Source organism: Podarcis cretensis (assembly GCF_951804945.1).
Source record: "Podarcis cretensis genome assembly, chromosome: 6".
NCBI classification, from domain to species: Eukaryota; Metazoa; Chordata; class Lepidosauria; order Squamata; family Lacertidae; genus Podarcis; species Podarcis cretensis.
In genome coordinates this window covers 34059210-34084586 of record NC_137175.1, presented here as the reverse complement: position 1 = coordinate 34084586, position 25377 = coordinate 34059210, and the positions used below count along the sequence as shown (strand labels likewise).

The following is a 25377-nucleotide window of genomic DNA, read 5'->3' as shown; positions in this document are numbered from 1 at the left end:
TGTTAAGGCTGCAAGCTGATGCCCGCTTTCCTGAAAATGAGTCCTATTGAGATTTACTTTATTCACTGAGCAATCTTTAAGGTGGTGGTGGTCGATTCTGTGGAGGAGAAACCACCACTCCCTAAGCCCTGCAGCTCAAGCCAGCCAGGACTGAAATTGGGGAAAGATTTTCCAGTGACCCCCCACAAGCTTTCAAATTTACCCCTCCAACTGCCATTAATGCCATGCTTTTTTGCCATTCCTGGGACCATGCTAGGGAAGTGAGGGGGGCCCTGGGTTCAGCACATCCAAGCTTTCCCCTGGCACATCCCTAGACTGCTTCTAGTCTTGCTGGTCTCAGAGCGCCACAACTGGTAAAGCAATGGTTGTATGAATTTTCACCACTGCACCATGACGGCCTTGACCTGCAGAACATATACAGTGTCCAACATCCCCTCACTTGTCCTCCTAAGGAAATGCTCATGCCCAGAGTGCCCCCATGAGCACCCTCTGATTAGCTGCAAACTTTGGGTGCGATTCACCTAACCAGTTTCATCACTGGAAGGACAAAAATTGCAAAATGGGGCTTTCTACCCTCTTGTCCCCCCATTGTGTTCCCCAAATTGTCCTGGTACGGTTTAGGAGAAACCTCAGAACAGGGTGCAGGGGGAAGAGAAGGGGGATTATTCCACCTGGCAAACTGAAATGCCTGTACGATTGCAAGAGTGCAACTTTGAAATCTACACATTGCACCTGTTGTCCACTGAGCAGAGGTACTGGTTTGTTGTGCTACCTTCTGCTTGCATTTGAAAAGCTGAGAAATCGTCACCTCCCTCAGATGAAATGATTGCTTGCCTGGGTGGAGAATGTGGGGTGAAACGGCTGTTTCAGCAGCTTGGCACTTCATTTTGAGAGCCCTTCAGAGGCAAGAAATGCAGAGAGCAGATCAGGTGGTTTCCCACTCAGCAAGTGAAGTGTGAAATGCCACATCTATCCTGCAGATTGGAAGTTACTCAGTTTCCTTTTGGAAACAAAACTAGCCACTCCGGTGCAGAATAAAGTCCCAAGGCCAAATACTACCTGCGTTCAGAAGATTAAAGCTTGAGATGCTAACAGGACTGTTCATTTCTAAATTCCCAAAAGCAGAGTGGCCACACTTGCACATCATCCTCAAAAGGACAATGCAGATTCGCATATAATTTGCATGTGCTAATTTATATGTGTAGGTGTAAATTTAGAAATAACTACTGTAATTTAAATAAAAATGCAGTGCAATCAAACAGTTCAACTAGCACAAAGACTGTGCAATGGAACTTCCTCACCCTCTCCCTGCACGCCCCCTGTGCACCCTGTAATTTTGCTCTGAAGGGTTGGGGAAACATCCAGAGCAGATGCAGGGGGGGGGGCAGGAAGAGGCAGGTAAAACCTCTTGCCCTAATGGAACTGTTTCATTGGATACTACTCAATACATCTCATCATGGTTGGGAAAACTGAGCAGGTAACCTGTATGCTATCCTGTCCGTGGGCAATTTCAGAGCCCTTTCTCTCCTTTCTTATGGTTAAATAGCTATTAACTGAAGATAATAACAAAGCAACCATTTCAATAGAGGAATCCTTCAAGCAGAGGACTGTCCTTTGTATAGTAGGACACATGTCCACTCTATGGAAAACTGATCTCAACCTCTTAGAGCAGCAGATTCCATAGAAGGCTCAACAACCAGTCTGTGGATCTTTTCTCTTTTCAGAAGCCCATAGCAGAGAGCTTTGGCTCCAGTTAACCCTACTCCCGAGTTCTACAATAGCATTAAATGCCAGCAAACACCAAGAGTATTAAATGCCAGCAAATCCATATTATGCACTCATATAATACATGACGCAAAGCAAACATTTCATAAATTAATTTCTATGCTTAATAATTACTGCCATATATCTCTTTTTGCAAAAGCTGCAGTTTTCTTGGCAGGCATTGAGATCTGAGAAAGCAAAGAGAGAGGAGAGCCATAATTCATCAGTTAGCAGGAAGAGAGTGATGTTCAGGGCAGAACTACACATTCGAAGAACTTCCAGAAGAGTGGCTGTGTTAGTCTGTTACAGCAGAGACTCTTGCAGAAGATAAACACATTTATAACGGCATATAAGCTTTCATTGACCCTTCTCCCCACCACACACACACAACACTACATGTTATAGAAATTCAAATGGCAGCACTGTGTTAGGTTTCTCTTGTTGCCTTCATAACATGTCATATGCCTTACATTGTTTTGGGATGTAATTACACTATTTCCTTGCCTCCACCAGCAGCATCCTGTGAAATGAATCAGGAGGCAGTGAAACACATAGCTCAATGACCCCTCAGTATGAGGAGTGTAGAGGGGAATGTGATGCTAGTTTGCTGGTTTTGATAGCAGAGCTGTGTCTGAGTCCCTTGCTTCAATGACCTTCTGAAACAAGACGTAACTTTGCCATCTCTGCATGCAGACCACATTTTACATTTGTGCCCAGGAGCAGGTAGAAGGGAGAATGCTCAGGTTAGGGAATAAAATAAAAATATGTAGCTCATTGCCATTTCTGAAAGAAGATCTACACAGGTATTCCCTGATCTGAAAGTAAAAACAAAAGATTTTGCAGTGTTCCTAGTTACGTAAGTAGCTCCTGCGATGTTCTTTCTCATAACAGGGGAAATTAAAAATATTTCAAAACATAACATCTCAGGCATCCTGGTTGATGAGAGAATGCTGCTTATGCGTAGCAGTGCCTGAGTAGTAGCGGAGGAGGAAGGGGACATGCCTTGATCAACTAGCAGACAGGTAGCAGGAGCAAAGGTAACTCAGTAACCAGAATGACCATTTCTACTTTGGGTTTAAAACAAGCCATTGGCAACTGGGCAACTGGAATTTTGCACTTCTGGTGTCTACACAATGTGAATCAATGACTCTGTCTTGGTAAAAAGCATCCGCTTTCTTAAAAACTATTGATTTATTTGGCTTAAGCTTACCATATGGTACTAGAGGAACTGGGAACTGAACTCAGAGAGTCCTACTTTACTTTCATGAAACCTTATCCAAGGTTCTTTGATCAGCAGTGATGGGCAATGTCCTAGAGCCTGCTCACTGCTGCAGTGTACCCCTCTTCAGTGTACAGGGACAGGTTGCCTTCTAGTCACCCTGAGTTCACTGAGAGTGATGAGCTCGGCCAGGACCCTGCATGAACTTCATCCTAACATAGAACATGCTGCACAACCTCCACAATGCACAGGGGTCCCTTAGCAGGCAATATTATATGGGGAAAGTTTCCTGTTCCTAGAACTTTTAAAACTTTTTTTAAAGGACCTAAGGACCTCCAGATGATGTTGGACTCCAGTTCCCACCCTGCATGGCCCATGGTCAGGGATTATTTGAGTTGTGGAACAGAGGAAGCTGCATTATACTGATCCAGCCCATTGGTCCACCTAGTTCAATGTGGACTGCATTGACTGGCAGCAGCTCTTCAGGGTTTCATGCATGGTGTCTCTCCCAACCCTCCCTGGAGATGTCATGAATTGAGCCTGAGACCTTCTGCATGCAGTGCAGATGCTCTACCACTGAGCTATGGCCCTTCCTTAAAATCCAACAAGATCTGGCTACAAGCTCCCTATCTCTGGTCTAAGTAGCAGACCTTGAAGTTTTGTCATTTTGATCCAGCAATTTCTGCTTTCAAAATAATATGCTCTTCAGTTGTAAAAATGACCACCTCCAATGAGAGGATCAAAGATAATGCATCTGATTTCTAGAAAGGGTTTTTCTTAGCCTTGGAGCCCTTTCATAGACTGTGGAGTGACTGGGTTTCAGGCACAAGAAACTCAGCTCCCTGTTTCAGGGAACACTAGGCTGCGACCCTAGCATATTTGTTGGGAGTTGTTTCAGAGTAAGATCCATTGAACACAGTGGGATGCTTCCAAGAAAACATGTTGTTCACCTGTGCAACACAATCAGAATTGAAGTCTGGCTGTAACAATGTCTGGTTTAAAGCCAAGCAGTGATAAAACAGGCACACCACCCACCCAGAAGATAATAGCCTGAACTGCCCTTCTCCACCCCATCCCCAGCCATGCCCTAGGGACTGGAGCTTGCCTGAATGCTGTTCCATCATCCACAGAATTCCAACAAAATAAAGTAAAAGGAAGTGGGCTCTGATTATAGTCTCTCTTTTTTGGCTAATTATCCTTCCTGTGGGAGGGGGCAATTAGCTCTATCTGGTGACCTCACAGGATCCCATGGCAACAGACAGGATATATCGCATTAGAGGACATTATCATGTTGGGGCAGGGTGGGAGAGAGACAAAAATTGCTTCAAGCCGAGAACAAGACTCAACTTTTCTGTGGCTTTTAGAACACTCCACTGGGGATCACGGGAACTAGGATTTGGAAAGCGGGAAGGAACTAATCAGGCCGCCTATTGCTTAAAGCTTCAGCTAGCAATTGATGAAACACCAAACACCCCAGTGACCAAAATGTAGAGATCCAAAAGGGGAAAAGTTTTAACAGTCTTGAGATTGAGTTTCCACCTCCGTGTCAGTCCAAAGAATCTCTTTAGTTATCTACCACTAGTGAAAGTAGGTATTTAATTATATTTAATTTAAAGCTAATTAAATATTTTAATATTTACTGTTGTTTTTCAGTTTTAATTAACCAGATGTTCTTACAACAAAGATCAGTAAATAGTTGTTGATCTGATTGAGCACCTCAGGTTTTGCACATGTTTGGCATGCATTTTAATTGCCAATAGCACCGGTTAAGAAATCTAAATTAAGCAATAAATACATGTGGCACTTTAAATTGACTGGAAAGAAAATCAATTTCCATTGCAAACAATCAAGATTTAAATGTAGTAAATGAAGAAGAAGAGGTCTAAAATTAATCTACAATTCTGATTCCATGATTCTATTTTCTGTTCAAGAGATAGATACCCATGTTGCACATAACACTACCATAGTTTAGCACTCTTGGGGGAAAGCCTAGGGGAACCTTGGGCTCACCTATTGCCCCCTTCCTCCTTGCTGGTGTGGCTGTGAAGCTTCCACTTTTAAACTCACTTCCCATTATGTTATAAAACCACTTCTGGCTGGTTTAAAAAAATATGTTAACAAGCAGTATTGCAGAAGCACTGCAATGTTTAACAATACTGTGATTACTTTGTGAAAGGTAATAGAAGGAGGAGGAAGCGGAGGCAAGAGCAGTGCTCACTGCAGCTTGCAGCAAAATGGCTCTCTTGCATCAGTTCCTTGGGGGAACACAATTGGTGGATTCACTTGTAAGTTTGAGAAGGCACTGGTTGATGTCAGCTTGCCCTGACCTCCTTTCCTGACCTCATGTGCCTGTCTGCATAGTTGCTGAAGAGCAAGGCTATGCCAAGTGGGGGAGGGTGCCAAGATCTTGCAAGGGGAAGGAAGATGCAGAATTACAGCCGAAAATGTTTGATGATTTAAGGTGAAATTGAGAAAGATAACAAATTTAAATTTAATTGGCTAAAATGGTTGCTGAAAAATTGTAAAATAAGGATGTAAAAAGGGTGAGGTATGGGGAAGTCCGAGAAAGGAGGCTTATGAAAATGAGGTTAAGAACTTATATTTGTGTGTTTGTTTGTATTTGTCGATGTTTTTATGTTGTTGTGGTTGTTTTGTTTTAAAATTGGAAAACTAATAAAAATTATTATAAAAAAAAAAAAAGATCTTGCAACTGAATGAGTAAGTTGTGTCTAACTTAAAGTTTCACCGTCCGGGATGCACACACAGTTCTCAACTGCAGGAATGTGACTGTGGTGTGATGAATCAGCACCTGACCAGATAAGGGTATGGGTTGCTTAATGCTGAAAAGCACTTGTATACTTGATCCTCTTTGTGCCTTAAGAAGTTTCCTCCCTTGAAGAAATCAAAGTATTGATTCAGGGTCTCAAACAAACAACCCCCCCCCACCATCATTTAGAGGGGTCCTCTTCTGATGTTTGGGTTTTAGAGAATCCCTTAAGATCACCTAAGTTTTTCTCATAATTGGTGCCATGGACAGGGAATGACCCAATTGAGCCAATATGCTTCTGATAATCAGGCATACTCATGCTGTGTTTACACTCCCATTTAGTGTGCACTCACTGCATTCCCAGTGCTGTGTTTTTAATCCATGTTCCCACGACATTATCCAAAATGCATGTGCATCCTATACTTCATTATAAAATGCTACTGTTTGAAGCGTTATTTCTCAAGCCAGCTTCACACCAGCTGAAGTCCTTAAACTGTTCCTAATTCATCTGTAGCCTAAGTGGGAACACATCCCTAGTCACTGCCCTCTTACAAACAGAAATGAATCTGACACTAACAAAGTTCTGCTGATGTGAACAGCTAGTGGGGAAAGAGCTGTGAAACACATCAGGGGGAAACAGCTTCACTGTGTACTAACACAGTAATGTGAACAGATCCAATCCAGACTTTTAATATAAAAAAACAAGTGAACCAGCCAATATTGGCAAGAGTGCCTCACTCAGCACAGATCTCACTCACCTAACTCCTAAGAAAGGATATCTGGATAATACAAATACAGGCACACTTAAAACTGGTGTAAGATTGTGTGTGTGTGTGTGTGTGTGTGTGTGTTCCTGTCTGTCTTCATAACAAATAATGTCTAAGTAATATGGTAATCAAATTAGCAGAGACTTCCTGGCCAGCCTTTAACCATATCTACTTGGGAGTTAGGTCACAGTGAGTTCAATGGGACTTGCTCCCAAATAAGCATATACAAAATTGTTGTCTTGTATGTTTTTAGGCCACTGTTTCCAAATCCTCAAAGCAAAACACACAACTTCCAGAGGGGCAGCAGTGTTAGTCTGCTGGAGCAAACTTGTTGCCATTCATTCAAACACTGAAAAAGTCTATTTAAGAACTTAAAAACTGCCCTGGGACCATTAGGGTTGAAGGGTGGCTTTAAAAATGTAATAAATATTTTTAAAAGTGGGTATATAAGAAGATACATAGTACATTACATTGTCCAATCTTAAATGTGGAATAAAGGTAAAGGTAAAAGGTAAAAGTCCAGTCGCAAATGACTCTGGGGTTGCGGCACTCATCTTGCTTTACTGGTCGAGGGAGCTGGCGCTTACCTTCCCGCTGGAGTGGTACCTATTTATCTACTTGCACTTTGATGTATGCTTTCGAACTGCCGTTGTGGGGATTCGAACTGCCGACCTTCTAATCAGCAAGCCCTAGGCTCAGTGGTTTAGACCACAGCGCCACCCTTGTCCCCAAAAAATGTGGAATAGGCCAAAACAATTACTGAAGCATTTCAAGCCAGCTTTGTTATTGAAAGCCTAGATAGCTAACCAGCTCTCCATCACAGCATAGCATAATTGGAATCCAGAAGACATGCCAGACTAAGGAAGAGGAAAAAAAGTAGCCAGGGGCACATCCTTTTTATGGATAAAGGACTCCAGGACTAAGGGGTAATGTTATGATAAACCCACATGGTTAATCAGGGTGTTCCAGTTACTATTTCACATTGTGGGGGGGGGGGATTAAGGCATCAATGCTGGTCCATTAGGGGGGAAATGCCAAAATCTGTATTAGGCCAACCAAAATGTCACAAAATATTGTGCAGGCTTTCAAGTTCTCTGAAAGTCTTCATCAGGTCAGATGGTAAATGAAGCAAGGAAACTAGGTGGGAGTTGGCAGGGGTGAAATGTAGCTAAAGCCAATGGCATGAGTCTGCATTTGGTCAGAGTCTTAGAAGGCTTGCTCATATGTGGACAAGTATCTTGCTGCTAAGGATCTGTCAGTTTTGGTTCTCTGTTTTTCATTTTTCCAAACTTTAATTCAGTTCTCCACATTTTTCAACAATTTGCCATTAAAAAAAAGCTTAATGAAAATTAATTAGCATTTTAGTGTGAATTTCTTCTTATAACCTCTTTTTTATATGCTGGTTTTTTTTACTAGTGTACACATTTTTGCAAGCCATATCCCCCAATATACTGCATACTTGTCTATTTATTTATTCTTTGAAAGTGCAATCCACCGCTTTAAATACAGACTGAATCAAATTTCTCCTCCATCCCTACTTACTACAAATACATTCCTTTTACCTTCAAATTTGATAAGAGTGGTCCACACTGTCCCAGCTATATGACTGGGCATTCCAGTATGCTGGATCCATCTTTTAAAAAGATTTGTGACACTTTAGAAGCCCTGAAGGATTTGGAATGTCCAGAGCTCCCATTTTTTATTCAGGAACAGGATATAAAAACCTACAGCTTGGCTACTTGAACCAAGGAGATCTAATCATCTTTAACGACATTATAAATTTCACTTCCTCAAGGGGGAAAAAAATCCACATCTCAAGTAGCATCCAGAATCTAGCCTTCTGCCAGATAAGGCAGGAGAAAGACAATAGTTTTTAAAAGAGAGCAAAGTGGTTTGAGAGAGGCTTCTATTGTGTGCACAGTTCTTTTGTTCCACTGTGGTCAAACATGTTTTGCAGGATTTTTTGAAAGATACCCAAACCTAGAGATGTCTAGGTTTTGCCAGGAGGTAAAAGAGAGATGATTGTGCACTCTCCAAATAGTATGCAGCCCTCTTTTCAAACTGTATTTGGGACCATTACCTATCTCTAGCTTATGAAGCCACATAGAAATCCATACAGAGAAACCATAATGCCGTTTCTCACTTTCCTTATGAGTGCTGCAAATCAATAAGGGAATCCCAGAGTTTGTACAATGCATCACTTTGTGCACGGTATGTCGGAATGACTCATAATTCACAAGTCTAAACTAGCCATTTTCTCCCTAGTTATCAGTAGGAATTTTAACAGAATGCAACACTCTAGTTTGCTTCAATAAAGGCTTCTTGTTCCACTTCTACCCCAATATACACTGTGGAGTCCATAGTATAGACGTACTCCCCAAAATCATACCAGCCTTAGGAGGTTTGGCTCTTACTTATGTTCACTTGCTTACCTGCAGAAATTCAGCAATCAGCAGTATATCTCAAATGCTAACAAGCAGGGGAACAGAAGGGAGCAATTTACAGGAAATCTTGGAAAGCTGAAAATGATCCATAAACTAACATCTCCCCTTTCTCTCCCACTGTTTTTATATTCTTTGCACATCCCTAGAGCATCCCACCATTCTCTTCTTCAGAGCCAGCTCCTTTGCTACCTTGGCAACAGCCACCCCAGTATCATTCAATTTAAAAAAAGAAGACGAACTGAGAGGTCTGATGAATTTACAAAATCAATTTGCACTGGGAAATTTATCCCCTCCCTTCACATCATTCCTATAAGGAATAATGTAACTTAATTTTCCCTCTTCCCTCCTCTCTCTGCAAACCTCCCAGTATATCAGTGGCTGCAGTAAGCTGCATACAGCCTACAAAATACAACTGATCTGCAAGAAATGTCTGTGAATGGTTTGTTGAAAAATGACTTTGTAAACCACGGATTCAACCATTGGCCTGATGGGGGCTGCGGGTAAAACACTTCTGTAGACAGCATACAACACGCAGCAGCTTCTATTAAGTGCAGAGGCTTTATTTCCTAATTATCTTTGCCAAATAACTCCCCTGTGGATATAACATTACTAGATGTCAGAGTGCATCTACCATGGAGCTCAACTGCTGCATTTTGATTTTATTTTTAATGCATCCTCCTGTCTCATTTCTAAGTGTCCTTTGGAATAGATTCTCCCTGCATGTCAGAATTAGGAAAACTAGAGTAAAAAAAAAAAAAAAAAGACTGTGGAAAGAAGGGTTGCACACAATGCACAGTCGCTGAGCAAGGATAATGGAGCAATTAAACAATTAGAGATATGGAACAATGCTGCTGTATTCCTCTTGTCATGTGTAACGGAGAGTTCATTTCAGCTCCAGCCTCCTGATGGGATGCAAACTGGGCAAAGGGCTTGGCCTTCTCTCAAGAGAGAAGCAGAATCAATTTGTCCCATATACTGTCCATTCTCTTCTCCTCGGCTTGGGCAATGATTCATGAGAAACATCCTCATAAAGGTGGGAATTATATGCCAAGAAAATTCTGTTTACAGGAATAACGGTGTTTGTTCTGGCCAAAAGGAGTTGGAAGGAAGCTGACAATCAGCTGCGGGAAAACAGTTGCCATTCCACATGGAATTACCATTCTGTATGTGCCACCACATAATGTATAACAGGGCTTTAAAACCAGAAAGGCCAATTCTACATGGATAAGTCAACTCAGATCAGCACAGAGCAGCACTAGTTTCTAGGTGTGGTTTCTTTTTATTTCTGTGCAATAGATGAATCCATCCCCATAGAGGGGAAGCACTTGCCATGCAGTATGGGAGTATACCATGACCCCTTTGCCCTGCAACATATAATTAATTATATGAGACTATTCAGATCAGTACACAGAATTACCTTGGACATGTGGGTTCTTGTTTTGTTTTCTCTCCCCACATTCTAATGTGGGTAACAGCGCCCTCATTCTGATTTTAAACAGCAAATTAGGTGGGGTGGGGTGACCTTTCCTCCCGCAGGCTGTTCTTCAAATTCCCCTCACCTGATTTCTCCTGCCATGTTTTTAACTTCCATATATTTGGACTCAGCACAGAAATGCCAGAGCTACCTCTAGCCTTGCCCACAAAAGCTTATGACATTTTAAAACTGATTGTTTTTAAGGTACCATAGAATCCTTGTGTCATTTAGACTGCCATGGAATTCTAAACATGGATACGTGAGTTATTTTATTTGGGGAAATGCGAAAAGGCTATTGTTTTGTTTTTGGCCTCGGGAGAGGTGGCAATCCTATTTATCTGGTATTTCCTTTGTTCCTCGCCATGGTGTGGTCTTGTGATGAAAGCGAAACTCTTTGGAGAAGAGCTCGCAGCATGTCTGAAAACTCGCTGCTTCAAGTGCCTTTGTTGAACACAGTTGCAATAATGTCAGTTTGGGTCACATCCCCGTCGCAAAGGCTGGGAGGGAATTTCTTGTCATATGATGCACACAGGAGAGAAAGCTCTATCCACTTGGAAACTAGACTGTATTGCTGCTTCTGGAGAGCCATAGGGCTATTTGTCCACTGGACCAGGAGGCAACTGTGACAATCCTCACCAATTCAATTCAGCCTTACCCAACCATAGATGTGCAGGGGAGCGCAGATCCTGCACCCCCTCTCTCCCACCCCCCACCATGCAGCTGCAGCTCCGATGAGTGGGAACCAGTTCCCATGCCAGATCTGCACTCACCCATCCTTCTAGCCTGGTCACGCCAGATAATGTTTCACCCACAGGGCCAAGCACACAGGCTATTTCCTAGCCAAGCACTACAGTTTCCAGCCACAGTAAATTAAGCAGCAGGAACTTGCGGAAGAGCCGCAGTAGAAATGTGGCAGTGACCCCCTGCTTTCTATTCTCCCAGGCAGGTCAGGGTCCAGGACAGCTGGTCCCGGCTGGCCCTGGACTCACAGGGATCGGATGTCTTAATGAGAGTGGGAAAGCAGAGACAAGCCCCACACAGCTCTGGTGAGCTCCTGGGTGAGATTACATTGCAGCTGGGAAGCATGTGGGTTTCTCCCTCTCCACCATGGTCTCTCGTTCCCTTAGAGTAAAGACAGTGCCTAAACCGCCCTTCAGGAGGAAACATTGCCCCCCCCCCCAAAAATGCAGAGTCCATGCCTAGCAGCATCACCTTAACATTAATGAAGCCTGTGGCTGTGTACACATTGCCGTTTACTCGGACACTGCAGCTGGTGCTCTGAAGTGGAGTATTCATGATGTCAGCCACAATCCATATGTTTTCTGTAGTTTCTTGAAAAACAATTTTGCTTCATGCACCTTCCCTCAAACCAGCTTCCATCTGATTTGAAAACATAAACCACGGTTAAGCCGAGGTGCGTGCATTTGAGACAGCCGTTGCACATGCACAGATGACACTTTCTAGGACTATGAGTTGGGGGGGGAGGTGGCAGGTACAGAGAAACAAATCCTTGACCCTCTTTGGCGTGTACAGCAATCAGTAAAAATGTGACTTGAAACACAGCAGGAGGAAATAACCTTGCTACATTTTAAGCCACCAATGTGTACATTGCCCGAATTTTACACAGAGTGGCAATTTGCAAGCTACTTCATGGAAGCTTATCAGGGCTTCAGCAAAGAGAACATCAGTACTAACTGATAAGCTTTCTGGAATTTCTTTGTATTCTAAGGTGCACTCTCAGTCTATGGGAAACAATGCCCAAGGAATGGGTAGACTATGGAAGACAAGGCAAGCAGCCCTCCAGGTCTCTCTATCAGCCCTTGGGTTTCTTCCCAGGCCACGTCCATCATTGCACGTTTTTGGAAAGCCTCTGGCTGCAATGTGTCTTCGAACTGTGATCATGCCTCTCATTTCTCTGCATGGAGAAGAAATGGGGTGGTGGTAGAGTCGAATCCTCTGGCTTGTGCATGGCTGGAATGTTGCTTACCATACAAAGGTCAGAGCCACATCCATTGCTCTGCCCACTGTTGCCTCTGGCCATCTCTACTGCTCGCATGAGGTGCCTGGGGGGTTCCCTAGGAGACCTCCCTCTGCCCCGGCCTAAGGTGGATGATGACGATTGCTTACCTTGCCCTCAGCACTGCCCATCAGTATGGACAATACTGCAGGGGCTGCCAGCCATGCACCCACAGGCACACATATATTTGCAAAGGCTCTTCTGGTGCCTGCAGGGTCTGGTTCCCCCAGTGCAATTAGGTTTGAGAGAAGCAACTCTGTTTCAGCCAGTAGAAAAGCTGACTGCCATTCCGGTGTTGGTCATGTAGACACAACGGTTTCTCACGCTTTCAGGTGTGCCCATAGATCCAGAAAGGCAGGCGCCCCCTGCAGTATGTGAGCCAGGAGGCCTAGCTTAACGTAATGCATTTTCCTGCGTTTCCACATTCAGCCAATCTGCCTCCAGATCTTACATATTTGTTATTTGTGTTATTTATTTATGTTGCCTTCAATAAAATATTCAAGGGGGCTTGAAATAAAAAAGAAAGCCCAATGCTATAATAAAAACCACGCTATCAAGATAAGACATTATTCCAGTATGCTACAGCTGCCGCTAGATTATTAATTGCCCAAAATTGGAAAAGCCAAAGTATCCCACCAATTAGTGATTGGCAAACAAAGTTATTCGAATTTGTAGAACTTGCAAAAATGACACAAAAAATTAGAAACCAAAAGAATACAAAGTTTATTAATGACTGGAATAAATTTATGATTTATATTGAAGGGAATTACAAGAACCTAAAAACTATAGCAGGACTGATATAGATCTTACGATGTGCAAATCATTATAACTATCAACTGCAGGAGAAACAAACTATTCATACTAAGAAGCCTGAAACCGGGAGGGATGGAAGTCAATAGGTGTGTAGAAGAATGATTAAAATACTTAAAGATATAAAGATATAAATGAGAAGACAAAGAAGCGTAATGGAAATCGACATTGTTTATACGTTATGTATTGATATTTATTTAGTTTTCTTTTTTGCGTGTGTTGGGGTTTTTTACAACTGTTGTAACCGTTGATTTGTTTTTCTTTTTGGTGATCTAATGTGAAAATTAATAAAAAGAATTTAAAATAAAAAATAAAAAATAAAAACCACGCTATCCATAAAAGCCAACAACAGTTTAAAACCGATTGCTTACCCAGCTCTTTCTGCCTGGAGGGCCTGTGTGGAAAAGCAGGAGAGAGAACAATAGGCGACGGATCACAAGACGCCACCCGCACTACCTACTTCTGCAATTGCTAATGGCAAATGATGAGCTGTGTGGCTGCCCCTCCGCCTCGCTCTCACACAGCCATTCCTTCCTAGCTTGTCACTCAGATCACAGGAGACCTGGAATATTGTGCAGTGTGCCTTTGAGCTGAATGCATATAAGGCATCACTTGTGGAAAGCACCATCTGCCCTCTCTTTCACCTCTAGTGCATTTCATGCCATTAGGCACATTGCGGCCCTTTCTCCCCTCCCGCCCACCCAGCCGGCTCCTCCAATAATGATTTGGCGCTCCTGCCCCTCCAGTGCATTGGTCGTGACATGACCCGCCATCTCAGGAACTGACTCCAGAGCTCCCATCTGTCAAAGCAGTCAGGTTACTAGCAGCACGGGATAAGTGCCTGGCAATCCATCTGCCTCCATCCTTGTACTGGAGAACAAGGTATCCTTATTTGCTGCGGTGCTAGACACAGGAAGAGAAAAGGCTCTGCTAGGCACTAGCAAAGCAGGTGAGCACTACACTTCTACTCTGCACCTTCAGTTTGTAGGACACCACACCCTCCAAAGGCAGCGGGTCAGATCCTGATAACCCAAGACGGGGGCAGTTTTGTGTGCTGACATCTATAGCAAGGATGGGCATCTCGTGTGGCCTTCAGCCTAATTTCGTACAGATGTGGGAGGCTGGATGGGGTAAGGGTGAGCCAAAATGGGTGAAGTGATGAAACGAGGAGAGGAGAAACGCATCTGGCAAGGACGATCTGCCTCTTTCCCAGCAGCCTGCTGAGTAAGGAGGAAGAAGGAGTAGAGGGGTCAGAAAGAGAGAGAAAGAAGAAGTGGGGGTTGCATAAAGAGAGAGAAGGAGAGGCCCCCATTCACCACCCTGCTTATTGCCAACATGCAGCCCCTGACTGATGATCTCCCAAGGGAATGGAATCCTCAACTATGACTTATAGCTAAGGATCCCTTTCTAAGTCTAAAGGTATATAATGAAGGCACCAGCCAAACCTCCCTGGGGGAGACCATTCCACAAATGGGGAACCACTGCAGAAAAAGTCTGTTCTCGTGTTGCCACTCTCCAGACCTCTTGTGGAGGAGGCGCACAAAGAAGTAAGCAGTTTTGTAACTTGGGGGCTGCTCCAGAGAATGCCCTCTCCTGGACCACCCCTGCCACCACCCTGAGCTTTTGAGGGTGACAGAGCCTCCAAAAGGGCCCCCAATTTTAGCACCCAAGAGGCTCTGTAGGGAGGGAGACAGCCTCTCTGATATTTGGAAACACGGGGAGAAATGAGAGGTTGGGGTTTTGTTACGAACCCCTCATAATTCAAGCACTGATCATATCTGGCTGAATCAACTTCTCTCTTTCCATTTCTTCCCTCCAGGGAGTCCTTTCCTGCAAAGCTCCTGAATGGACCCATAATCCTGTTAACAGCACACGTGCTACCCATTCTTTTCCTGAGAGGCCCCAAGGGGGATTTGCATCCTGCGCCCTAGTGGGACTAATTCCATTGCAGCCCAGTAACGCCACTTACTATGATGATCCCCCTCTGGAGTTGCTGAACTGGGCTCACAAGAAGTTTTCATGCAAATGTAGAGGGAGGCAGATCGCAGCAATCAGTCTCCCAAATCCTAGGAAAAGCAGTCACTCAATTTTGCCTGGCCACTGACATCCGTGCCGGTTCCCCACCACCACCACGAAAGATATCCACACCAAAGATTTAGGCAGTTGGTTAACATTTGAAAATGTGAAATGCCATGGCTCAGACCTATTCCATGAAACTCTATCCCGTTAAAAAATAAAACAAAAATTTTAAAGGATCTTGCAGTCGCTATAGAGGACAAGCACAGCATGTGCAGTGTTTGCTACTTTAAAGGGGTGGGGAGCAAGATGAGTGCTGCATCCAAGAACATGTATCATACGCTCCAACATACTGAGTCTCAAAAACCAGGACACGCAACTTCCTTTCTGTGCTTTCACACGAGTCATGTGACCCGTGTGAGATCACAGCGCACAAAATCATGCATTTGGGGCACTGTGCAAGATCACGGCTCTGTGTTTTTTCAGGGGGGAACACTTTTGGGGGCGAGATCTCAGTGCAAAATCATGCAAGATCACAGCCCTCAAAATGGCTACCATACTCTTGTGCCAGAAAGCTGTGTGTCCCTTTTTTCCGGAATACTTGCGGGGTATGGAATATGTGGAATACCAAAACAATATCCTGCAATGGTAATGTTTTTCTTGAGCAAAGGTGTCTGGGCACAGCACAACAAAATGCACATTTATTGCACAGAAGCCACCTAGAATTTCCCTTGCAGAAGGGATGTCAACCCAGTTGCCTATCAAGATCTAAAATAACTGAACAGGTAGATGGAAGAGACTGGAGTTCACTGCACACCAAAATTTTGCAAAACATTTAGGGAGTAAACTAGGAAAATGGACATTGATTATCCTGCTACACTGCAAATTCATGTTCTCTGTAACTTTGGTTCTTCATCCTCTTTTGCTCTGTATCTTGCTATCAGTCTTGAGATACAAAGCATTCTTTGTCAACATAAAAAGGAATTTTTGATGGAGCCTTCACTGTAACTGCTGTTTCATTCAGCTATAAGGATCAAAATTGATATAAATAATCCTTCATCAACCAATCTAACATGTCACTATAACTCCAGGATATTTACAGCACAATCTTATGTCTGTCTACTCAGAGTTAAGAACCACTAAGTTCAACAGACCTCACTTCTAGGTAAGGTATATAGTTGCTTTTGCCAGTACTTGGTTGGCAAAATGGTATGGGCCAGCCCTGGCTGTTGTGTGTAAAATGAAAATGAGGAGGAAGATCCAACCTTACACTGGTGTGACTGACAACAGTATGGTGTCCTGGAATATTTTATCGGCAAAAATACTGAAATGTGAGTTTGAAAGAGCCGCTTAGTAATAATTGAGCCCAATTCTAAGGAGAGAATGAATTTAGGGGAATGCTTTTCTTAAAATTAAATCCTTTCACTGATCCACATCCTCAGCTCCTTAATACATTGCTTCTCCGCTTAACAATGCAAGACTAGAACTTGAGGCTATTCCTGGAAGCACTTAATATTATTCAATCACAGGCAATGACTTTCACCAATATATTTCGCTTCTGAAATGGCAATCATGATAATGATGAACCACAAACCTTACACTAATATTTTAATGCTGCTAGAGTGGTCTTCGCTTTAACTGAGATTGATATATGTGACTTTCACCACCACTGCATCATCATCGCTGCATCTGACTTTCACAGGTGCTGCTGTTAAATATTACGCAATATTTCAGCTCCATATTAAGCTGTGTCATAACTTTGATGCTGGATATCCTATAGGCCGGGTGCTTCCTGTTCCCTCCAAATGTTATAGCAAACTTGAAAACACCTTACATTGACCCATGTAATATTATATTATATTATATTATATTATATTATATTATATTATATTATATTATATTATATTATATTATATTATTATATTATATTATATTATATTATATTATATTATATTATATTATTATATTTATTATATATGGATGTGGACAGGCTGCTTGGATGAGTGAAACCAACCACCTGTCTCCTGGATCCTTGCCCATCCTGGCTTATAAAAGCTAGCCGGGAAGGACTGGGCGATGGGCTTCGTGGGGTGGTGAATGCTTCCCTCCGGGAGGGAGCCTTCCCAGACCCGCTGAAAGAGGCGGTTATTAAACCGCCTCTTAAAAAACCATCTTTAGATGCGGCCACAATGGCCAACTATCGCCCAGTCTCAAATCTTCCATTCTTGGGCAAGGTGATTGAGCGAGCGGTTGCTGAACAACTCCAGGCACGCCTGGAAGAAGCGGACCATTTGGATCCCTTCCAGTCAGGATTCAGGCCTCATGGGACTGAAACTGCCTTGGTCGCACTGGTTGATGATCTCCGGCGGGCTAGGGACAAAGGTGAGAGCTGTTTCCTAGTTCTGCTGGATCTCTCAGCGGCGTTTGATACCATCGACCATAACATCCTTCTGGACCGTCTTGAGGGGCTGGGAGCTGGGGGCACTGTCATACAGTGGTTCCGCTCCTTCCTCCTGGGCCGTGTTCAGAAAGTGGTGGTGGGGGATGAGTGTTCAGACCCCTGGGCTCTCACTTGTGGGGTGCCTCAGGGTTCTGTCCTCTCCCCCATGCTTTTCAACATTTACATGCAGTTGCTGGGAGAGATCATCAGGAGGTTTGGGCTGGGTGTTCATCAGTATGCGGATGATACCCAACTCTACCTCTCTTTTAAATCAGAACCAGTGAAGGCGGTGAAGGTCCTGTGTGAGTGTCTGGAGGCGGTTGGAGGATGGATGGCGGCTAACAGATTGAGGTTGAATCCTGACAAGATAGAAGTACTGTTTTGGGGGGACAGGAGGTGGGCAGGTGTGGAGGATTCCCTGGTCCTGAATGGGGTAACTGTGCCCCTGAAGGACCAGGTGCGCAGCCTGGGAGTCATTTTGGACTCACAGCTGTCCATGGAGGCACAGGTCAAATCTGTGTCCAGGGCAGCTGTTTACCAGCTCCATCTGGTACGTAGGCTGAGACCCTATCTGCCTGCGGACTGTCTCGCCAGAGTGGTGCATGCTCTGGTTATCTCCCGCTTGGACTACTGCAATGCACTCTACGTGGGGCTACCTTTGAAGGTGACTCGGAAACTACAACTAATCCAGAATGCGGCAGCTAGACTGGTGACTGGGGGCGGCCGCCGAGACCATATAACACCAGTCTTGAAAAACCTACATTGGCTCCCAGTACGTTTCTGAGCACAATTCAAAGTGTTGGTGCTGACCTTTAAAGCCCTAAATGGCCTCGGTCCAGTATACCTGAAGGAGCGTCTCCACCCCAATCGGTCTGCCCGGACGCTGAGGTCTAGCGCCGAGGGCCTTCTGGCGGTTCCCTCATTGCGAGAAGCAAAGCTACAGGGAACCAGGCAGAGGGCCTTCTCGGTAGTGGCGCCTGCCCTGTGGAACGCCCTCCCATCAGATGTCAAAGAGAAAAACAACTACCTGACATTCAGAAGACATCTGAAGGCAGCCCTGTTCAGGGAAGTTTTTAACGTGTGATATTTTACTGTATTTTTGGTTTCTATGGAAGCCGCCTAGAGTGGCTGGGGGGGGGGGCAGCCAGATGGGCAGGGTATAAATAATAAATTATTATTATTATTATTATTATTATTATTATTATTATTAATATGTAAGCCTTCACTTAACAGGACAATGAAAGTACTCTCTACAGTACAAAGCTATACATGTTTATTTAGAAGTAAATCCCATTGTGTTCAGCGGAACTTGCCCACCACATCTGTTTAGGGTTGTAGTCATACTTAAACCCCACAACCTCACAGTAGTGTCCATTCATTGTCCCCGTTTGTGCTTTGAGGAAAAGGTTCTATTAATTACCAGCACAGGGTTTTTGTCGCAGCTGATTGTTACATTGCTCTCTAAATCAGGAAGTTTTATGGCTGGACCGCCATCCCTGACCATTGGCCATACTAGCTGGGACTGTTGGGAGTTGGAGTCCAGCAACATCTGGAGGGTCACAGATGCCCACCCCCTGCATTAAATGGGATGTCCCAAGATGGGACAGCAACCGATGAGAACATCTAGGAGGATGTGAGAGAAGAACCATATTGTCCATATACATAAGAACGACCTCTAACTGCCTACCAAATTAGGATAAAATTAAGCAATCCTTTCTTTAATAACATTACATAAAACAGATTGTGTATGTAAGAAACCAATAATCATCTCCATCACATTATCCTGGTCAACACATAGGAGATATGTATTTTCCATGGTTTGAAGTGAACTATAGCAGTATTATCCTCAGACAAGAATATATTCAAAGCCTGATTCAAACCATGTTGTTGTTGTTGTTTAGTCGTTTAGTCGTGTCCGACTCTTCGTGACCCCATGGACCAGAGAACGCCAGGCACTCCTGTCCTCCACTGCCCCCCGCAGCTTGGTCAGACTCATGCTGGTAACCTCGAAAACACTATCCAACCATCTCGTCCTCTGTCGCCCCCTTCTCCTTGTGCCCTCCATCTTTCCCAACATCAGGGTCTTCGATTCAAACCATATACCAGTCTGAATGCAGACATAGGGTTACCCTCATTCATACTAAGTATATGAATGAATTGGTCTACCCATTGCATTTGAGATGTTTGTGGTTTTACATTGTGATCATAGTAACTTTTCCCCACAGACATCACCATCGCAATGTTGGGTGGGGGATTCTTTAGGTTTATAGGCATCTCAAACTCACTCGATAGACATTTTAAACTGGACCGTATATTTACATAATACCAGTGCTGTGTCCTCCATAATCCTTATCATCTGCCCTGAGTCATCCATCTTAAGGTGAAACTACAGATGCCATGCAGTTGACATTCACAAGTCAAAATTTTAAAAAGCAGCTGTGGGGAGACTGCAGTCTTGTGTGGAAGCCTTGGAAGGGGGAAGAAATGCTTGTGCTGATGGAATCATCCCCTTAACACTGTGTTGAATTCTTCCCTTAAAGAAGAATGGTTTGCTCATTCAGAGGACATGATGAATACTCTTCTCAAGATAAGCAAAGAGAAAGAGACCAAAACTTTTGGTGGTTTCCCCCCCAAATCCAAAACCTTGGATTTAAGTCTAGAAAGCATGGGATTTCCATTGTGTTTATTCCCCACCCTGCAGATCAACTGATATGATATGTGGTTGTTCAACAAGGTCTGCATAGGTGGCTGCCAACACCTACAACCTGATACATAAAAGCAGACCCACCTCCCTCTGCAGCCAACTGTATGTCATGCACTCTGATCCACTGGCTGCCTTTCCTTCCTCATAAGGAAGGGATCTCTCCAGTTTTTCCGCTTACCCATGCTTCTCAATCCATGTTCAGGCCCTTCAGTAAGGTTGGGCTGCTGCTCTTCACCTGCAGACTCCTCTTTAGATGAGCTGCTCCTCTCTTTCTCACCCTGTCGCCTAGTAGGCAGAGAAAGCGCATCAAGTCAGTCACTCTCCATACTCACTTGCATGTTCGGCAGTACAGTACAGGACTGTTGAGTGGCTTCTCCAGGAGGCACCAACCTCCTTGACCTAAGGTAGCTTTCTCCAAGCTGGTGATCTCCTGACGTTATGGACCACAACTCCTATCACCTTTGACCATTGGCCATGCTATCTGAGAGTGATGGGACCTGTAGTCCAAAACATCTGGTGGATGCCAGGTGGTTCAATCCACATGATTCAACTGGCATACTTAAGATTTTAGCTGAATGAAGCTGTACTAAGCTTGGCATGTGGTGAAGCAGTCATACAACTGTTGCACTGTGTACCTTGGGCTAAAAAACTCAACAAACTTTTACTGTGCCTCATCAAAGTCAACACGAGATGGTTGAGCAGTAATAAGATAAATGTTGGGTGACTTGGGTGCACAGGGAAGCAATCATGCAAACATTTTACTACATTCAAATCTCTACATTTGGCCCTATATCTATCTACTTAGCTCTAGGCTCAAAAAGAGAGCTGGGTCTCTTTTTTTTTTTTTTTTTATTTTTTTATAATGATTTTTATTAATTTTCCACACATAAAATGAAGAACAATGTAACACAGTATTACTTCATAATCCTTGGTTCATACTTTGACTTCCCCATACCTCCCAATCCCTGCATCCTTGTTTAAAATTCTTTAGCAACCCTTAAGTCCATTATCTTAGTTCTTTTTCAAAAATATTTCTTAAGTTTTTTTGTTTACTGCTGCAATTCTTTACTTCTTACCCCCTGACATCTTAACATTCCTCAATTTTACAATTATTTTTAAGATATATCTTGAAGTTCTTCCAGTCCTCTTCCACTGTCTCTTTCCCCTGGTCCCGGATTCTGCCCGTCATCTCAGCCAGTCCCATAAAGTCAATCACCTTTGTTTGCCATTCTTCCAGAGTAGGTAGTTCTTGCGTCTTCCAATACTTTGCCAGTAGAATTCTTGCTGCTGTAGTGGCATACATAAAGAATGTCCTATCCTTCCTTAACACCATTTGGCCCACCATACCCAAGAGGAAAGCCTCTGGTTTCTTAGGAAAAGTCCACTTAAGAACCTTCTTAATTTCATTATAGATCATTTCCCAGAAAGCTTTAACCTTTGGGCAGGTCCACCAAAGGTGGTAGAAAGTGCCTTCAGTCTCATTACATTTCCAACACTTATTATTAGGCAAATGATAGATTTTTGCAAGCTTGACTGGGGTCATGTACCACCGGTAGATCATTTTCATAATATTTTCTTTTAAAGCATTACATGCAGTAAATTTAATACCGGTGGTCCATAACTGTTCCCAGTCAGCAAACATAATATCATGACCTATGTCTTGTGCCCATTTAATCATAGCTGATTTCACCGTTTCATCCTGTGTATTCCATTTTAACAGCAAGTTATACATTCTTGATAAATTCTTAGTATTGGGTTCCAACAATTCTGTTTCTAATTTTGACTTCTCTTTCTGAAATCCTATTTTCCTGTCCTGTTTAAACGTCTCATTTATCTGATAGTAATGCAACCAATCTCGAACCTTAGGTTTTAGTTTCTCATAACTCTGAAGTTTCACCCTTTCCCCATCGTATTCTATAATCTCATGATATTTTGGCCATTTAGAATCCATATTAAGCTTTTTTACTTCCCTAGCTTCCATCGGTGACACCCACCTAGGGGTTTTGCTTTCCAACAAATCTTTGTATCTAATCCAAACGTTATACAATGCTTTCCTTACAATATGGTTTTTAAAACTTTTGTACACCTTTACCTTGTCGTACCATAAATATGCATGCCGAGAGCTGGGTCTCTTGTTACTAAACTTTTTTGGTCACCTTTGGCTTGTACATCCGGCATATCTGATGAAATGCTAACCTTTATCTTAACAGTCAGGATGTGTAAGGATATTACTTTCTCCTATAACACCTTCATTAGCACTGTGGTGGAAAGGAAGCAAGCCAGGACCTCCATCATCCTTTAAGCTGGTGCTGTAGACATGCAACTCCAGGAACATTTGCCTATAATTTTACAGACTGATACTTACCGATAATGGAACGGGGCTACCGTGGCCATGATGGGATGGTTGTGTTGAGGCACAGAGGAAAAACTGATAGGCCCAGTGTGCAGCACAGGGCCCTTATTGAGGTTGCTTGTGTCCAGTGAGATCACCTGAGGTTTTTCCTCTGGCTTAGACGTTCCACTGCCTTTCCCATTGGCTTCTGAGGCCCACTGACCTTTTACAGGACAACTCTGAGGCCTCTTTGTGGTGGATCCCTCTGAAGACCTGGACAACAAAGTCTCACTATACAAGCTGAGATAGGAAGGGCTCTTTCCTGGGAGGTGAGAGGTTTTTGCAGGTTCAGGAATTGTACTGGACTTCCCAAGACCCTTCTTGGCACCGCGGCTGCTACTGTCTTCCCCATGTTTTGTGGTGTCCTTGCTCCTCTCGGTTGCTTGAACAGCAGCTTTCTTAGTTGCCCCAGTAGTTCTGGAGCTGGACCTCGGCATCCCCCGGGGACTGCTGCAGCCAGACACCATGCTCAGGCTGAGGCTGGATTCTATCCCATCCGACCCACCATGGCTCTCAGACGCCTCCGATTTCTCCTGCCCAGGGCTTGCAGCTGCTGGAGTCTTTGGGACCAGCTTTTGCTTGGATCCTTTTGGAGCTCCACTGCTCGAGCTAACCAGCCCCTTCCCTGTCCTTGGTGATGATGCCCTCTGCGAGGGAACAGCTCCCACACTGTTCTGCCTTGGGGGCAATTTGGGTGATGCTGCCAGGGTGTGTATCTTGCTGTGGGATGCAGCTCTGGGAACAGGTATAGAGGAGGCATAATGGCTTCGTCCGGCTGCATTCACATTGGCTGTTCCATTCATCATCAGCAAGGCCTGGTTGAAGGAGGATCAATCTGAGGGAGAGAAAAGCAGAGGAAGTTAAGCAGAGGCTGGAGCTTCACAGCCAAGGCTCTCTCTATCCCAGTACATCACCCTGAGTCTTGCTTTACAGGACTAAGTGTCAGATTTGCCAAGTGAAAACTTCTCCCCAGCTCCCTTTTCACTGAGCATTAATTCAACTTGAAACCATTGTTTTGATGTACTAAAATGAGCATGTTGGCACTCTTTGGTGCTTTCATTTTCTTCTTTATGCTTAAACAATGTAAGGGAAATGTGTGCTGTCGAGCTGCACCGTGCCTTAAAACATCTACACATATTTCAGTAAGGAAGATTTCCAAGTAAAGATTTGAATTTGGTTGAATTTAAACCGCATTAAAGGGGCTTTATTGATTCCCAACTCCCCTTTAGTTGGTGAGGTGTATTATTTCACTTCAAAATGTGCTAATCCGGCTTTGTTGCAATTGGGAGCCCTCCTGCTCTTTCTGTTGAATGGGGACCTTGGACATCTGCCCTAAAGTTCTCCTTTGAGAGCATCACTGCCAGAAAACCCACATTACTGGACAACATAACGTGAGTTTTTTTCAGTGCCCTCCTCTACATAGACACCCAGTGCTGTTATCTTCCATTTATTCCTCTGATGTTGTAAATAACCAGGGGAAATCAGAAGCAATTTCAAGTAACCAAGTAATGAAATGAACTATTTCTTAACCTTCCTGGTTCAGATTGCTGGTTGCAGTACTACTAGCAGATCTGGCTGAAACTCAGGACAGATGTGACGCAGAGACCCGTCCTGGCTCTAGGAACTCTTTTGCATTACAAACCTCTGGCTGAAGCCGGGAACCCTGCCAAACACAGCTGGCTCAAAATACTATTTCACTCCACTGGAAATCCTGCTGCCGGGAGCACCCGGCAGACGCTCTGATAGACACTGTAGAGCTTAGCCTGGTGTGGAGGGGTGGGGGTTGTGCAAGCAATGTGCTCTTTTATCCCAGGCCAGTGCTTTGAGCCCCTATAATACAGAGAACTCAGCCTCTGCAGCTTTAATACTGTTATGGAGACACTGCAATGCTTTTGCAGACAGGGCTGAAAACATGCATCCATTGATAAGCTTGGCTTGATAGGCACATTTTGTTTATCCTCGTTTACAGATCAAGTGACATGGTTTTGAAAAATGGCATCAATGCCCCCAAATTCAAAACTGTGAACAAGATATGCAGGGAAAGGGCCTTAAACTGAGCTGCAGCATTGGCTCATCTCGGAGTGAATCTCTGCATAACATCATCTTACTTATATGTTGTCAGACCACCAGCCTTTCTTTACCACTAGGTGACTCCTTGGTCCCAGTAAATTTGCATCAAGTGCGATACAGCTGAACCAACGGGTAACATCCTTGTCAGTCTAGCATCTTCAGAGTGATGCAGAGCATGAAGCCAAGTAATTCTAAGCTCGGGTCACACTGACTGCTCCTCAATGGTGGGATCATATGCTGTTTCTGTGAACAGGAACCATGCTGGCAGGGCCAACTGCAGAGGCCCTTTTGACTTACTAACTGCATGGCTGGGAGGGATTGCAACTCTGCATATCCTGGACCTGCATCCTCAGGCAGCTGCCAAGTGGCCACTGCTGTTGATACTTCTGCTTTGTACACTTTACCCAGTATGCCAGTGAGTACCAAGTGGCAGATTAACCATAATGTCTGGAGTGAGGCTACAGCACTCCAGGGGATGTGGGATATTACAGTG

The 25377-nt window shown here is 43.9% G+C and overlaps 1 protein-coding gene across 7 annotated transcripts in view; it reads right to left on the bottom strand.

Moving 5' to 3' along the window:
- Nucleotides 1-25377, bottom strand: part of NAV1 (neuron navigator 1) — a 292439-nt gene that overhangs the window by 197647 nt on the left and 69415 nt on the right. For all 7 annotated transcript variants that reach the window (XM_079978772.1, XM_079978776.1, XM_079978777.1 and 4 more), the window contains exons 2-3: nt 22788-23649; nt 20601-20707 (exon numbers count right to left, since the gene is read on the bottom strand). In XM_079978772.1, the coding sequence (XP_079834898.1) occupies nt 20601-20707; nt 22788-23620 (940 nt within the window). In that variant the 5' untranslated portion in view covers nt 23621-23649. The remainder of the gene's footprint in view (nt 1-20600; nt 20708-22787; nt 23650-25377) is intronic.